The following is a 17,972-nucleotide window of genomic DNA, read 5'->3' on the forward strand; positions in this document are numbered from 1 at the left end:
AGTGTCCTCCTCAAAAACATATCTTATTTTAGGAAATTAACTTAGCCGAACTAAATGGCCATCTCACAATTTTGATTGGATGTGTTTTGGGAAATGGTGGGCGTACAAGGGGTGTTAGTTGCCTCCTGATTACTTTCGAATATTAAAAAGGGCACAAGCCACTCCAATTTGCAATTGAATGAGCCCTTCTCGAAGTTTCTACGACAACTTCTTTGATACGAAGTGCCCTGCTCTAAAGGAAAAAAAAAAAAAATAATAGATTGTGCCAACATCGTTCTTATATGCTCCCACGGCGTAACTTAAAACCATTGCCCTGAAGGCTGTGGGGGTGTGTTCTCCTCAAAAACATAATTTCTCTCTTGAAATCAACTACGCTGAACAAAATGGCTATCTCAAAATGTTGATTGGATGTGTTTGGGGAAATGATGGGCGTGGAAGGGGTGTTAGTTGCCTTCCAATCACTTTCTGCTATTAAAAAGGGCACTAGCCATTCCAATTTTTAATCGAATGAGCTCTTTTCCAAGTTTCTACAACTCCTTCGATACGACGTGCCCTGGTATGGAAAATAAATAAAACATTGTGTCAACATCGTTCTTTAGTTAGGTAGCGCGATTGCGCTGCCTATGATTAATTATCAAACCTACTCTTGCACTCTAAACTCGCAAAACCTCTAAATATTCATTCATTTTGTTAATATTGTCATCTAAGATGCATAAATATTTAGCATAATATAAGTCTAGAATATGTCTACTTCCGCAATTGATTCAATGTTCTACAATTGTCTTTGCTGTGCTCCTTCGGACAAAGTCCATCATAATGATCCATATAAATGGGGATAAGATACAGCCCTACTTAACTCCTGATATAATACGAAACCAGCAACTAACCTCATTTCCTACCTTAAACGCAGCAATTTTATTCCTATATCTTGTATACAATACAAGGATAGGACCTTCGCTAAAGCTCTTATATTAGCTGAATCAAATGATTCCTCGTAATGTATAAACATGACTAGTTAAGGGTTTGATGATTCAGGCGCTTCTCAATTATTAATCTAAGAGCACAGTTTATATAATTATCCAGTAAGTTTACCGCAGATGATTTCTGGCTCTTCATTCTCGGTGCGAACAAAAAGCTCCTCCCACTTATTTCTGCACTTATTGTCCAATTATTGGTTGAGCCGGCCAAGTGGTTTTGTCAGTACTTGTTCCGTAGGTGATTATTCTTTGTTTATCCGTGAAAAGATCTAATGCTGCTTATGTTTATAGGTTCTCTGGAGCACTCGCACCTCGGCCCGGGTTTTTATAATGGGTGAGATAGGGAAAGATCATACTGCTAATTATATAAACTGTGTCTAAGAGTGAAAATTTGAACAACACATTCTCTTCCCTCACTAAAAACCCCCTATTCTTCTCTTAAAACGTCTTCAAGTCTAAAAAGCATCATTATACTAAGAAATTCACTTCGTACATAAACCAAGCTAATGCTTCTATAATTGCGACAATCACTATAATCACCTTTCTTACAGAGGGGTTTAATCAGATTTTTTCCTAAAATTTCTAGGCAATTTTATTTTCCCCTCTTCAAAAAATCATGTTTATAATTTTCAGTAACTTATCTCTAACTTCATAACCACAATATTTAAAAAGAAAATCATTTACCTCACTATTAGCACCTGGAACCTTTATTATTTTTTTTAATCCTTTCAGTTCTGTCACTAATTTTTCCTCACAAAATAAATCTTCCTTCACATCCAAAGTGTCAGAAACTTTTTCATTTTTTCTATATTTTTTCCTGTAACTAATTAAAAAACTTCCACAACTGCAAAAGTATAAAACCTACTGCGTCATTGGCGTTTAACTGAAAACGTATTGTATTACAAACATTCTCTTTTGTACTTATTACAACACTGAAAATAAAAATTACAGTGAAATAAAATTTTGAACTGTTGAGGTTTCAGCAATTATCATTATATCATTATATATTAAATTTTCAGTTTAATTTCATGTTCTTTCCAAGACTGTTCAAGACAAATTTTCACTAAAAGCAGGAGTTTGGATACTACCCCCTTCCGTAACTATTAAAGTCTAAAGCCTACTCCATCATTACCACTTCAATGACAACGAATTATGTTACTAATATTTTAATATGGCCTATTTAATTTATGTTCTTTTTTAGTTTTTATTTATTCTTTAATAGTAATTTCTGGTTGTTTAGAACTTGAACTATTACAGGTTTTATTTCTGCTTATCTTTAGTTTAACATGGCCTTTGGTTTTCTTTGAAAAGCTTCTTTTTCGGAATTTTATTTTTTAAATTAATTTCTGTCTGTTTTTTATTGCCAGAAGTTTTTCAACATTCCCCATCTCAAAATAAATTTTTTTCAGCATCAATGTTTCATCAAAATATCAAAACTAGTATCAAAGTAACAACATCAAAGTAACTAAGTATCAAGGTAAACGAAGTATCAAAGTAAAAAAATCATCAAAGAACAATAAGCAACTTGCATAAGTTACAGCCATTGCCTCGTAAATAAAAGTTGCTCCGTCAATCAGTAACTCAAAGTATCAAAGTAAACAAAGTATCAGAGTATTAATAAGCAAATTGCATAGCTTAAAATAGTTAACTCTAGATCTTAGGGGGGGGGGGTGGATTTCAACCCCGGAAGAATAGTTAAAGCTAAGGATGGCTAGCCCTCAACATTGCACTTCCTGGCTGAAGGGCTACAAAACGGAGATCATCACCACCGGTTTGGACTTTAAGGGTCTACTGCCACATCCTTTACCTTTTTAAACCCTCCAAAGTGAATATAACCATCCCTTCCACAAAACCTTGTATGTTAACAACGAGCAACTTGCACAACTTCTAACCCTTGCCCTTAAAAAAGGAACTCGAACTAAAATCTAATCAAATGAGCCTTCTCCAAAACCACCTCTTCCATAAGAACCTTATATGTCAACGACAGGCGACTAGCAGAACTTATAGCCCTTGCCCCTGGGGCTAGGGAGTCTTCAATCCCGGAGGCATAGTTTATTACCTTTAGACTAATTTGAGCAAAATAGCTATCTCAAAGTTTTGATAGGGCCCATATTAGGGAAAAGATGTAAGGGGGGGGGGCGGTTGCTCTCTGATTAATTTTAAATCTTAAATGGGAACTATAGCTTTCAAATTGCAATAAATTGAGCATTTTTTTTTGAAAATGAGGAGTTTTTGGGGAAAAATAATAAATAAGCAATAAACTATTGAACCCTTATTTGAAGATAGCCTTCACTATATAACCTGAGAGAATAAGTGACAACTGACAATGACATAGAAAACTAATTATTCACAAGCAGTATATGAAGCTATGGGACCCAAACACACATATAAACATACGCTGATAGTGGGAATATATTAGGGGCAGGATTTGATCCTAGAGGAAGGACTTACAACACTTACCCCGGGGTTCTACTGGATGCGTCAATCCCGAAGTTTTTGTTAAATGATCTTTGGTCTATTTGGGATAAAATGACTACATCAAAAATTCAATCAGATGCATTTGGGGAAAAGAGGGCGTGAGGGGGGAGGGGGGTTGTTGCCATCCGATTACGTTTGCCTTTTAAAAAAGGAACTAGAACTTTCAATTTCTAACCATTTGAGCCTCCTCTGAATTTTATAAGACAACCCCTTCCATATGAACCTCATAGGCCTCCGGAGCATAACTTACGACGCTCACTTCCAGGCCCTGGGGGGGGGGGACGTTGTGTCGACCTTGAAGTTTTTGTTGCCTGCTCTTTTTAAGTATTTTCAACAAAATGACTATCACAAAATTTTGATCGGATGCATTTGGGGAAAAGAGGCCGCAGAAAAGGGAGGGGGGGGGTATAGTGACCCTCTGATCACTTTTGACTCTTAAAAAGGGAACTAAAACTTTAATCTCCAATCAAATGGGCCCCTTCTGAAGTTTATACGACCATCCCTTCCATAAAAGTTTTACATGACCCAGGGGCATAACTTATAATAGTTGCCCTCAGGCTCGAGGGGGGGGGGTTGAACCAGGATCTTTTCAGGGCCAAAAAAATAGCTATTTCAAACTTGTATCGGATACATGGGGGAAAAAGCGCAGTGGGAGGTGGGGAGGGGATCGCCTTTGACTCTTAAAAAGTGAATTAGAACATTCAATTTCCAATTAAGTGAGTCTCCTCAAAAATTTATACGAGCACCCCTTCCTAAAAAACCTTGTATGCCCCAGGGGCATAACCTACAGCCCCTGCTCCCGGGCTCCGGAGGCTTCGTCGACCCCGGAGTATTTGTTATCTGATCTCTGAACCATTTTTAACAAAATGGGCATCTCAAGATTTTATCAGACACATTTGGGGAAAAAGGGCGAGGCGGGGAGGGGGCTAGTTGCACTCTGATCACTTTTGACTCTTATAAAGGGCACTATAACTTCTGATCTCCAATCGAATGAACCCCCTTACGGAATTTATACGTTCACCCCTTCCATTTGAAGTACCTATGGAAAAAAGCCAAGAAAACATTGAAGTCTTCTACCCTTTATGCCAGTACAATATTTTATCATTACACGGTTTGGCTGGATCTTCAAGATCTTTAGCGATATTATCCATGTCCTCCACTTCACACCTCTTTAAATCAATTTCAATGCTTTCTCTACTTTCTTTACTTCCCCTTCTTTTTATATGATCTATCACTTCAATAATTCTTGTATAAGTCCCCTCCTCCTCTATTAAATACAAAGCATTCTCAATAATATTCCTATCTGCGTTTCTGACTTTCTTCCCTATGACATGATCAGCGAATTCACAACTATTCCTAAAATTGTTCTATCCATCTTCTATATTCTCAAATTTAAACTCTCCAGTTTATCATTCAGCTGTTTCTGAAAAGCTTCTCTCGAATTCTCATCTTGGAGTCTACCAACGTCACGGCTTCCCGGAAGGTACTTACCCTTCCTGAATTTCAGCTATAGATTACGCCTATATACTACTAGATGTGGATCTTTTAACATCAAAAACAGCATTCCTATATGCTCTAGTATCTTGTATCGATCTTGTTAGTCTTCAGTTTACAATAACATAATCACTAAGGTTAGATGTCTTGCCATCATGTGAATACCATGCTAAGTTATGGGCCATTTTATGACCAAATAGTGCATAAGTTATACCTACAAATTTGTAGCAGTCTGTAACCATGTTTTTTCTTTTCTCACCCCCAATTTACCTAGAAAAGGATGCCATTTATCCCTATTTCTACAATCCTGGCATTAAAATATCATAACAAAAATACTGTATCTTTACCTAAGACACTGTCTATTTGTTCCTGTTAGGCCCTTCCAAAAATTGCCCATTCCACCTATTTAGTTTAGGCAAAAAGGACTGTATCAGTTTGCCAAAGCTTTGCTTCCAACATTTCGATAGTAACATCAATGCAGCGTTCCAAAGTAAAAATGAAATAAATTTCTAACATAATTTATAACCTGTATAAAAAGTAAACTTACGAGAGGCTGCAGAAAGATCACAAACAGCCTTCTTCTTCTCTGAGCCCAGTGTACCTTCAACGTAATTGCTTTCCATAATTCTGTCCTTTTTCAGAACAAGTTTGGCATTCAGGTTTTCATCATCTGCACGTCTAATTTTCCCCTCAGGGACTGGAGAAATGTTCACTGGAGCTGGAAACAGAAATGATTCTATAAATTTACTTATAAATAAGAACTATTTTCGAAAAAGAAAACTACGGTCAGCGGTGGACCCCCCCCCCCACCGTTGAATTGAAATAAACCTTCAAACTATACTCACAAAATACTCGCAATATTAAGAACAAAAACTTATTTGTTGTTAAAAACAAATGTCATCATACAATTATGGGTTAATCGACGCCTATTTAATTCCAACACGGATTTTAATTCTTACACTATAACGTCATGCACCTACGGTTTCTGACTTTTAAATCTTAATTTTACCTTTCCTTCACTTTTAAACTTTGCAATAGCAAGAATAACTTATATTCAAGCTTTCAAGAAACATAACATGAAAATAATATTTAGACATGAGTTTAAAAGTTTTAATAAGAATTTAAAAAGAAACACAACAGCAACTAATTGCTTGTTTGACTTTAGTTTTGGACCAAATTAAGCAGAAAACAATGGCTAATGACTTGGAGAATAAGATTATTAGACAAGTAGAGTTCTACTTTGGTGACTCCAACATTGTGAAGGACACATTTTTTTTAGAAGAGATTCAGAAAAATAATGAAGGATGGGTTCCTATGGAAATCTTGTTGAGATTCAAACGACTGATATCTCTGTCGGATTCAAGCCTATCCCAGAAATTACAGATGAAATTAAGAGAGAAATTGCTTTGAGAACAGTCTACTGTAAAGGCATCAATAAATCAGCAACATTGGACGAACTACTGAAGTTTTTAAAAATTTTGGAGATGTTGAAAAAATCACATTGAGGTACTATGGGTCAAAAAAAGAGCCACACTTTAAAGGTACTGCATTAGTTGAATTTAAGACTAGAGAGGATGCTGAAACTTTTCTGAAACAGAAGAATGTTAAACATAAGGATTTTCCTTTGTTCAGACAGTGGTATGATGATTGGTCAGCTGAAAAGCGCGAATCGTTTAGTAAAAAGGAAGCAGTGAGGAAAGAGGAGCTTGACAGAAAAGAGAAAGAAAAGGAGAATCTGATAAAGGAATTGACAGAAGCAACTGAACGTGGATCAATTATACTTATTACAGATCTTGATAAGAGTGTTTCCTGGAATAATATTAAAGATAAATTCAAAAGTTTTGTTGACCCAAGTGAAATTAGGTATGTACACACTATTTACAAAGATGGTAAAGTTGCTGCCTATGTCCGTTTGACTAATGCTGAAAAAGCCAAAGAGGTTAAAGAGAAAACTGGTGATATTGTCGAAATTGATGAATGTGAAGGTAAAGTGAATATCCTAGAAGGTGATGCTGAGAAAGAATACTTAGAGACTGTTATTGAGAAAAGAGTGAATGCAAGATCAGGAAGAGGGGATAAGCCCGGTGGAAAGAGGTCTTTCAGAGGAGGTAGGCAAAAGGGAGGAACTATTTCCTTATATGACTTTTTTGAAGTATTAACGAATTTAGATAGTTTCTTAACCCACTTGCAAGCTCTTGATATTATTTAGTTTTTCCCGTAGTGATAACGAGTGTGTTATCACTATTCCTTCGCCATTTCCCCAGTGATTCCTTCAAAATATCTAGCGCCCCTCTAGGATTTGTTCTATATAGTAATTCGAAAAGTAGAAACGCTGTGGTATTCCTGGAGAATATTTCTATAAAAACCTTATATGCCCTCAAGGTAAAACTTTACACCTTTGCCCTAGGGTTTGTGGGAGGTTTGTCATCCTCAAAGACATAATTTTCGACTCTTTCTATTACATTGATCAAAATAGTTGTCTAGAAACTTCGACTGAATGTGTTCGGGGAAATGGTGGGCGTTAGAGGGGGGTTAGCTGCCCTCCAATCACTTTCGACTATTAAAAAGGACACTAGCCCTTTTAATTTCCAATCAAATGAGCCCTTTTTGAAGTTTTTACGACAATACTTTCTATAAACCACAATACTTTCTATAAAAATGACTAATGACTTTTTGAAGTTTCTACAACATCGCTATCTATACAAACCTTATCTGCCCCCAGGACATAACTTACAACCCTTGCCGTGAGGGCTGTGAGGGTGTTGTCATCCTCAAAGACCTAATTTCCAGAACTTCCAACTACGTCGAACAAAATGAATATCTAAAAATTTTGATTGGGTGTATTTGGGAAAATGGTGGGCGTGAGAGGGGGGTTAGTTGCTCTTCAATCACTTTCGACTATTAAGAAGGGCTTTATCCGTTTCAGTTTCAAATCGAATGAGCTTTTTTTAAACTTTTTACGACAATACTTTCTATAAAAACATTATATGCCTCCAGGGCATAACTTACAACATTAGCCCTGAGGGCTGTGGGGGGTTGTCATCCTCAAAAACATAATTTCCAGACCCTTTAACTACGTTGAACAAAATGGTTATATCAAAATGTTGATCGGAAGTGTTTGGGGACATGATGGGCGTGGGTGGGGGGGGGCATACACCCTCCGATCGATTTTGACTATTAATAAGGGCACTAGCCTTCTCAATTCCCAATTTAATGAGCCCTTTTTGAAATTTCTACGACAACGCTTTCTATTAAAACCTTATATCCCCCCAAGGCATAACTTACCACCTTTGCCCTGGGGACTTTGGGGGGTTTGTCATCCCCAAATACATAATTTCCGGACCTCTCCACTACGTTGAACAAAATGACTATCTCACAATTTTGATTGAATGTGTTCAGGGGAATGGTGGGCGTGATAGAGGGTTTAGTTGCCCTCCAATCCCTTTCGACTATTAAAAAGGGGACTAGAGCCCCAAACCTTATTTGCCCCCAGGGCATAACTTACAGCTATTTCCCTGAGGGTTGTGGGGGGGGGGGTGTCATCCTCAAACAACTAATTTCCAGAACTTTAAACTACGTTGAAAAAAATGGCTATCTGAAAATTTTTATTGGATGTGTTTTGGGAAATAGTGGGCGTGAGGGAGGGGGGGGGGGGTAGTTGCCCTTCAATCACTTTCGACTATTAAAGAGAACACTAGCCTTCTCAATTTCCAATCAAATGAGCCCTTTTTGAAGTTTCTACATTAACGCTTTCTGTAAAAACTTTATATGCCCCCAGGGCATAACTTGCAACCCTTACCCTGAGGACTGTAGGAGGCTGTCGTCTTCAAAGACCTAATTTCTAGAACTTTCAACTACGTTGAAAAAAATGGCTATCCCAAATTTTTAATTGGATGTGTTTGGGAAATGGTGGGCGTCAGAGGGGGGTTAGTTGCCCTCCAATCACTTTCTACTATTAAAGAGGGGACTAGTTCTTTCAATTTCTAATCGAATGATCCCTTTTTGAACTTTCTATGACTACCCTTTCTATAAAAAGCTTATATGCTCCCACGGCATAACTTACAACCCTTACCCTGAGGGCTGTAGGGGGATTGTCATCCTCAAAGACTTATTTTCCAGAACTCTAAACTACGTTGAACAAAATGGCTATCTCAAAGTTTTGATTGGATGTGTTTGGGGAAATGGTGGGCGTGAGAGGAGGTTTAGTTGCTCTCCAATAACTTTCGACTAGCCCTTTCAAATTCCAATTGAATGAGCCCTTTTTGAAGTTTCTACGACAACCGTTTCTACAAAAACCTTATATGCCCACAAGACATAAATTAAAGCCCTTGCCCCGAGGGGTGTGGTGGGTTTGTCATCCTCAGAGACATAATTTCCAGGACTTTCTACTACGTTGACCAAAATGGCTATCTCCAAAATTTCGATTGGATGTGTTTGGGGAAATGGTGGGCGTGAGAGGGATTTAGTTGCCCTCCAATCCCTTTCGACTATTAAAAAGGGCACTAGTACTACAACTACTAACAACTCACCGCAGCACCTAGCCGCCTGAGGCCGACACAGCTACGCACGCTCCTCCTCCATCCCACTCTATTCAAAGCCTCCCTTTTTCGCCCGCCCATGAAGTTCCCATTTCCTTTAAATCTTTCTTTTTGACGTCCTCCCACCCCAAAGGAGGACGGTCGGCTTTCCGTTTAGCCCTAGACGGTTGGCCGAAAAGAACAATCTTCGGCAATCTGTCATCCTTCATCCGCACAACGTGCCCTAGCCACCTCAACCTTTCTTTCATTATAGCCCTAGAGAGCGGTATTGAACCATATTTTTCGTATAGCCTATTGTTTAAAGTATGGCCATTCAGCCTGGTACCCAGAACAATCCTTTAGCAATTTCTCTGGAAAAACAACTAACAAATATTCATCCACTTTTCGAGGCATCCATGATTCAGAGGCATGTTTGAACATTCTCATCACTGTAGCTTCCAATATCCTAATCTTGGTTTGCAGACTTATCTTCCAATTCTTCCAAACTTTTTTCAAGTATGAAAAAACACCCTGAGCCTTGGCTATTCTAGTTTTGACATTTTCGCGTCCCCAGCAGTCTTTACTAATATCATTACTCAAGTAGATGAAGCTATCCTCCTGATCAATCTTTTCATGACCCAATATCCACCTTCTGTCTTTCCTTATTCTTAGCCTCGGTAACTTGGTCTTTTTAATATTAATTTTTAAACCTATTCTAGCACCCTGAACTCGCAAATCCTCTAAAATTTCATTCATTTTGCTCACACTTTCATCTAGGATGCTTAAATCATCAGCATAATTTAAGCCCAGGAGACTTTTTTCTCCCCATTTGATTCCGGGGTCTCCCATTGCCTTTACTGTGCTCCTTAAGACAAAGTCCATCAAAATAATCCATATAAATGGCGATAGAACACAACCCTGCTTAACTCCTGATTTAATACAAAACCAGCTACTAACCTCATTTCATACCTTAACTGCAGCAGTGTTATCCTCGTACATAGCACTAATCACTTTAATGTATTTGTCTGGTATACCATACAAGGATAAAACCTTTACTAAAGCTCTTCTATCAGCAGAATCGAAGGCTTGCTCATAATCTATAAAACTGAGGACCAAAGGTGTTTAAAAACTCAGGCACTTCTCGATTATTAACCTAAGAGTGAAAATTTGGTCGACACATCCTCTACCTTTTCTAAAACCGCACTGTTCTTCTCTTAAAACTTTGTCTACGGCATCTCTCAGTCTAAAAAGTATCATATTACTAAGTAATTTACTACCTACAGAGACCAGACTTATCCCTCGATAATTACCACACTCACTTTTATCGCCTTGCTGATAAAGTGGCTTGATTAAGGGTTTCCTAAAATCGTTAGGTACTTTCCCTTTTTCAAAAATAATATTCATACTCTTCAGTAACGTATTTCTAACCTCAGAGTCGCCATATTTAAAAAAATCATTTACCCGCTATCAGCACCCGGATCCCTATTAATTCTAAGTTCTTTTAGTCCTGTTACTAATTCCTCCTCAAAGTACAAATCTTCCCTCACATCCAAGATATCAAAGATTTTTGAATTTCCCTCTGAATCTCTTCCTTCCGGTCTAACTTGGTTAAACATATTATCAAAATGTTTGGCCCATCTCTCTTTATTTTTTTCCTTATCCCTAATTGTGGCTCCATTCTTATCTTTAACTGGGTCAAGTCCGCATTGACTACTCCCTCTCAATTTGTTAACATGCCAGCACAATATTTTACTATTATGCCATCTAGCTGTATCTACTAGATCCTCGGCAATTTTATCCATGGCCTCTACTTCACACCTTCTTAGTTTATATTTTAATATTTTCTCCACTTTCTTTACAGTCCTTTTGTTTTCATATGATCTATCACTAAGGTAATTCTTGTACAAGCTCTTTCTCCTTTATATCAAACATAAAGCTTTTTCACTATTATTCTTAGCTGCAGTTCTATCTTTCTTCCCTAATACACCTTCAGCAATTTCACAAATTATTTTTCTAAAATTATTCCAACCATCTTCCACATTATCAAATTTTAAACTCTCAAGTTTAGTATTCAACTATTCCTGGAATCTTTCTCTCAAATTCTTATCCTGGGGTCTACCAACATCATAACTTCACGGGAAGTAGTTACCCTTCCGACATTTCAGCTTTAAATTAACCCTTGACACTACTAGATGGTGATCCTTACTTTTAACATCAATAGCGGCATTCCTATATACCCTAGTATCTTGTATTGATCCTGCCAGTTTTCGGTTTACAATAACATAATCAATAAGGTTTGCTGTCTTACCATCACATGAATACCATGTTAACTTATGAGTTATTTTATGACCAAACACCGTATTGGTTATAATTAGATTGTTATACCTACAAAATTGCATAAGTCTGTATCCATTACTGTTTTCTTTTCCTACACCAAATTTAACTAGGCTAGGATACCATCTATCCCTATTTCTACCAACATGGGCGTTAAAATCTCCTAGTAAAAACATCATATTTCTACATGGGACCCTGTATCTTTGCTCCTGTAACTGTAAGTAAAATTCATCTGAGTCACTAGTATCTCCGTCAGTCGGTTCATAAGGGGCATATTCTACTATAACTGATACCCTGAACTTTTTAGTCATAAAATGAGCAATTAGTATTCTATTGTTAATACCTTCCCAGCCTAAATAAGACTTAGCAGCTTCCTTATTCATCATGAGCCCTACTCCCTGTCTATGTACCCCATCCTTCCTGCCTGAGTAAACAAATTCTGTGTCACCTAATTTCATACTTCCTACCCCTGGGATATGAGTTTTTGAAGCTCCGAATAAGCCAAGTTCGAATCGTCTGAATTCACCTGTCAAAATTTCATTACGATGGTCATTCGTTAACGTCGTAACATTCCAAGTTCCAATTTTCATGTTCTTTAAATGATTGAAATTATTTTCGCCTCAAGACAAGCAACGATCCCGGATACCAGTGCAGGACGGGCATCACATATCTTCTCAAACCTACACCGAAGTCCTTAAGCCGGCTTACAGCCGGGCAGCAAGAAGTTTCTGTGACCTCAATGAAAGGCGGCTATGTGCAATCATGGGCCTACTTTGGTCACAATATGGGTCTTAGTACTTGATGATGTTTTTCTGGCAACGGAAGTCGAAATCCTGCACAGGCAATTCCGAGTCTATTACCTCCGAATCGTTATATATCCATGCCTACAAATATTATGCTACAATGGGGAAGCAACTCGTATTAGATCAATTAGCCAGGAAGAGGTTATTCAACCCGAAAACGCCCGCCAAAACATACCAAGCCCAGAAGGAATATCCATTAATCAGAATCCCGTGCGAATGCTGTGTCGTTTACTAGGCTATAGTTTCCTCGAGGGGCGCCGCTCCTCAAGCAGGAAAAGAGGTGACCGCAAGGTCCCCAGTCTTGCAGGTACCCCAAAAGGATCGAGACAGCCCTTTGCAGAGGCAGTTGTCCATAGATCTGGATCTTACGCCGTGCCGCAGTTGTCTTCCTATAGAGGATCCTCCCGCAATTGTGTTCTGCATCACCATGCAATATAACCCATTACTGGGAGAAGGTTTGTAACTCCAGGGTCTTGTGGACAAACCAGTGGGCCCTTTTGAGTGTACATTTGAGGGGCCTTCTTCCTCCTCCGCATGTATTTATGACCTTTCTATAAAAAACCTTATATGCCCCAAGGGCATAGCTTACAAACCTTACCCTGAAGGCTGTGGGGGGTTGTCATCCTTAAAGACCTAATTTCTAGAACTTTCAACTACGTAATGGCTATCTAAAAATTTTGATTGGATGTGTTTGGGGGAATGGTGGGCGTGAGAGGGAGGTTAGTTGCCCTCGAACAACTTTCTACTATTAAAAAGGGCACTAGCCCTTTCAATTTTCAATCTAATGAGCCTTTTTAGAACTTTCTATGACAACTATTTCTGTAGAAACCTTACCCTGAGGGCTGTGGAGGGGAGGGGGTTGTCAACCTCAAAGACCTAATTTCCAGAACTTTCAACTACGTTGAACAAAACGGCTATCTCAAAATTTTGGTTGGATGTGTTTGGGAAATGGTGGACGTGAGAGGGGGTTAGTTGCCCTCCAATCACTTTTGACTATTAAAAAGGGCACTAGTTCCTTCAATATCCAATTGATTTGAAGTTTCTACGACAACACTCTCTATATGAAACCTTATATGCCCCCAGGGCGTAACTTACAACCTTTGCCCTGAGGAATGTGGGGAATTGTCATCCTCAAAGACATAATTTCCAGAACTTTCAGCTACGTTGAACCAAATGGCTATCTAGAAATTTTATTGAATGTGTTTGGGGAAATGGTGGGCGTGAGAGGGGGGTTAGTTGCCCTTCAATCTCTTTCGACTATTAAAAAGGGCACTAGTCCTTTCAATTTCCAATCAAATGAACCTTTTTTGAAGTTTCTACCACAATGCTTTCTACAAAAACCTTATATGCCCCCAGGACATTATTTATAACCCTTGCCTGAGGACTTGCCTGAGGGTTTATCATCCTCAAAGACCTAATTTCCAAAACTTTCAACTACGTTGAACAAAATGGCTATCTCAAGACTTTGATTGTTTGGGGAAATGGTGGGCGAGAGAGAGGGGTTAGTTGCCCTCTTATCACTTTCAACTATTAAGAAGGGCCCGATTTCCAATCGAATGAGCCCATTTGGAAGTTTCTACAACAACACTTTCTGTAAAAAAACCTTATATGCCCCCAGGGCATAACTTACAATCGTTGCCCTAAGGGCTGTGTGTGGGGGGGGGGGGGGTTGTCATCCTCCAAGACCTAATTTCTAGAACTGCCAACCACATTGAACAAAATGGCTATCTCTAAATTTTGATTGGATGTGTTTGGGGAAATGGTGGGCGTTACAGGGGGGTTAGATGCCCTCCAACCACTTTCGTCTGTTAAAAAGGGCACTAGCCCTTTGAATTTCCAATCAAATGAGCCCTTTTTCAAGTTTCAACGACAACGCTTTCAACAAAAACCTTATATACCCCCCGGGCATAAATTACAACCCTTGCCCTGATGGCTGTGGGGGAGTGTCTTCCTCAAAGATATAATTTCAAGACTTTTCAACTACGTTGAACAAAATGGCTATCTCAAAATTTTGATTGGATGTATTTGGGGAAATGGTGGGCGTGAAAGAGATGTTAGTTGCCTTCCAATCACTTTCGATTATCAAAAAGGGCACAAGCCCTTCCAATTTCCAATCGAATGATCTCTTTCCGAAGTTTCTACGACAACTCCTTCGATCCGAAGTGCCCTGGTCTAAAGGATAAAAAAATAATAATAATATATTGTGCCAACATCGTTCTTTACTTAGGCGGCAGCACTATTGCTCTACCTTTGATAAAGCTAATTAGGTAGGCTGCAAGAAATTACCAGGGAAAAGCCAGGCAAAGGATTACATGGCATTTAAGACTTAGACCGGGGGAGGGGGAGAAACAACGAGTCCTGAAGCGGGAATGAATTTAATTTACAAAAGAACATTTATCTTACAATTAGGTTCAGGGGTCCAAACATACATACTGCTACTACTGCTGTTGCTAATGTTACAACTATTTCTACGACTATTACTACCACTGAAGCTAAGCGAATTAAGGTGAAGGTTTCAGCAAATCTTTAGGAGGATGTTGAACTAAATCAAATTACATTACGTGCGATTAGGTAGCCTAAATGAGCCTATCAGTAATGTCTCAGGAACTGTAAGTTGAAACTTTCAGAGTAACTGGAGGGTTATTCTAGTTCATGTTTAGTCCAAATAAAGGAATATTAGACATTAGTTCCACCCCAAACACCTGACCGCTTTCTATATTTTCCTGAGGCTCATAGACAGTTAAGACAATTTGGAGTTCAAAATGTACTTTTTGAGGCATCAGGCAATACTCCCTCTACATACACAATGACTCACCGACCAAATTCCCTAATAGCTGATGCGCAATCATACATACTGTACATACTTTTATCAAAACATCACGTGAATCAACATAATTAACCCTATACAGGCCAATATAGGAATCCGTTTTGCCAAAAAATATGAACGCTACCCATGTGACCCTTACGCCGTAGCATTGACAAAAAATCGTTTATTGGCAATATTGGTACAAATTACTGATTTTACCTCATGTGGTTAAAATACACCATTAGCCTCTCAGCTAAACCAAAACGGGGAATTTTTAATTTGTGTGAAAGGCCTTGAAGCAGTTGTCTTTGGCAGTAAGGCACAAAGCCACGTCACACTTTTCACACTCGAAGGTTGTATAGCCTGATTTGTACTCTTTACAACGGCTCTGCTTCTCAGATTTTCTCGGCCAGTGATCGATTCCATCTGACTGAGCAGATATTGCTGGCCTAATTCTGTAGCGGCTACGAACTGGACTTGGACTCGCTTCTACGTCTGCGGAAAATTAAGAGATCATCTGCGGAAAATTAAAAGATAATCTCTTAAATCAAGAGATTAAAAAGCAAACACGCTCTACAACTTACTTTTACTCCTTTGTCCTTAGTCATACAGCTAAGTTAAACAGCAAGAACTCTCGCTTTTCAGCTGTTATTACGCTTTCTTCACATTATACTTTTTGTTTCTCTGTCCTTCACATGGCTTTATGTGGATTTATGCTGGATGTGGATTATGCTGCTTTACGTGGAGAAATAACAAATTTACCCTCTGCCCTCATCGTTCGCTCCAGAATAAAAAAGATAAAGGAACATTTTGTCTCACAAGGGTTTATCCTAAGGCTAACCTTTACATAATACTGGTCTATCACCCCTTAGTATATAATTGGTAAAAGAAAAATAGGTTAGGCTTACTCAGAATATGTGGGAGCCTTACGCCCACATGACTAGTCTATGTTTATATTATTTTCTTCACAGAGGTACTCCTCATCCCCCTTTATTCGTCATGATAGTTTGTGTTACCTAAATATTCAATACCAGTTAAATATTAATCACCGCAAAAAAACCCATTTCACTCGCTTTTATATTAGATTGACTTTATACTACATTTATATTATATTACATATTATATCATATCATTCATTTTATATCCTAACATGATTGATTTTAAACTCTTTCTTCCGTTTTTTAACTTAATTTAAGGTAAAGGTAAAGGATGCGGCACTAGACCCTTAAAGTCCAAACCGGCGGTGCAGATCTCCGTTTCATGGCCCTTCAGCGAGGAAGGGCAATCTAATTGTGAATAGCATATTCCTAATTACATTGCACAAAACATATTCCTATACTAAATTTAGGATGAGCAGGTCTAAGACAAATTTTAAGATTTATTTAAAAAAGAACCTTCACAATCTTAGAGAGGTCAAATTTGCATTTCGATGTCTAAATTTAAAAATATGCAAAGAAAAGGCTCACCTGATAGTGTCTTCTCTTTCTGTTCTTTTTTTTCTAGTATATTGTTAAATATAATTCTGTTTCTCCTTTCTATCATTTCTCCTTATAAGAGCGCATAAATGTTTGATATGAGTGAGAACACTGTCCAGTGTTTACATGATCACAAACATTAAATATTATAAAAAAAATAAAATGAATAAAATCAGATACCATGTCGTATTTGCTCTAGCGTAAAAAGAATTAAATTACAATAAGGCCCCAGGCGCTGATAGTATGGTAAATGACATTTTTGAATATGGTGGTTGTGAGGTTAGAGATAAGTCACGGAAGATTATGAATAAAATTTTTGAAAGACAACAGATATCTAGTGATTCTTGGAAAGCTTTAATCAAACCCCTCCATAAGATAGGTGATAAGAGTGAGTCTGGTAATTAGAGGCATTGACCTGGTTTCTGTAGGAAACAAATTACTTAGTATAAAAAGAAAATTCTGTTGTCGTAACATGACAACACAATCAAAAATACCATATACCTGAAAGGAAGGACTTTAAATAGAGGAAACATGGATCAAAATTAGTACTGTATTGAAATAGTAATACTTAATTGATTGTCACAAGATAATTTATCTCAACGTGTTTGTAAGGTTTAACTAGTTTGATCAATATTTCGATTGAAAAAAAAACAACAGAATTTTCAAAATTCCCTTTTTTGGTGTGTTTTCAATATAGCATAATTAACAACATAGCCACTCCGATGTTCGGATGGGGTAGCAACACCGTACTTATTTGTGGTATTTATGCCCATGTAAAATATTAAATTGATCGTTCACTATAATTTTTGTATCATTGTAATTCATTGTAATTTGTTCTTTTTATTATTCATGTCTTATACAAATTAACTTGTGGTCATTTTAAGTTTTCAATTCCGTCAACTTTTCTATAGACTTACTTTTTAGTTTATTCAAACAGTTCGTGGTAACGAACTGTAAGTAAGGAGCGACCCGGCTCAATAGTAGCCGAAACTCTAAAATAACGGAATTTTGATACCAGTAGATACAGCAAAAGAATCGGATTTTTATGCTGATTTCCAATAAATAAGCTTAGTCTTACCCATCAAAAG

The 17,972-nt window shown here is 37.9% G+C and overlaps 1 protein-coding gene and 1 pseudogene across 4 annotated transcripts in view; one reads left to right on the forward strand and one right to left on the reverse strand.

The window, feature by feature from the left end:
* Positions 1–17,972, reverse strand: part of LOC148955734 (uncharacterized) — a 122,904-nt gene that overhangs the window by 11,757 nt on the left and 93,175 nt on the right. For 3 of the 4 annotated variants that reach the window (XM_089103829.1, XM_089103812.1, XM_089103820.1), the window contains exon 7: positions 5,497–5,667. In XM_089103829.1, the coding sequence (XP_088959955.1) occupies positions 5,497–5,667 (171 nt within the window). Of the gene's footprint in view, positions 1–5,496; positions 5,668–15,632; positions 15,905–17,972 lie in introns of those variants that run through there. The other variant, XM_089103838.1, reaches the window with a different exon arrangement.
* Positions 6,141–7,158, forward strand: LOC148955735 (la protein homolog; annotated as a pseudogene).

This window comes from Artemia sp. Qi Xiang Cuo, chromosome 2 (assembly GCF_049724085.1).
Source record: "Artemia sp. Qi Xiang Cuo chromosome 2, ASM4972408v1, whole genome shotgun sequence".
NCBI classification, from domain to species: Eukaryota; Metazoa; Arthropoda; class Branchiopoda; order Anostraca; family Artemiidae; genus Artemia; species Artemia sp. Qi Xiang Cuo.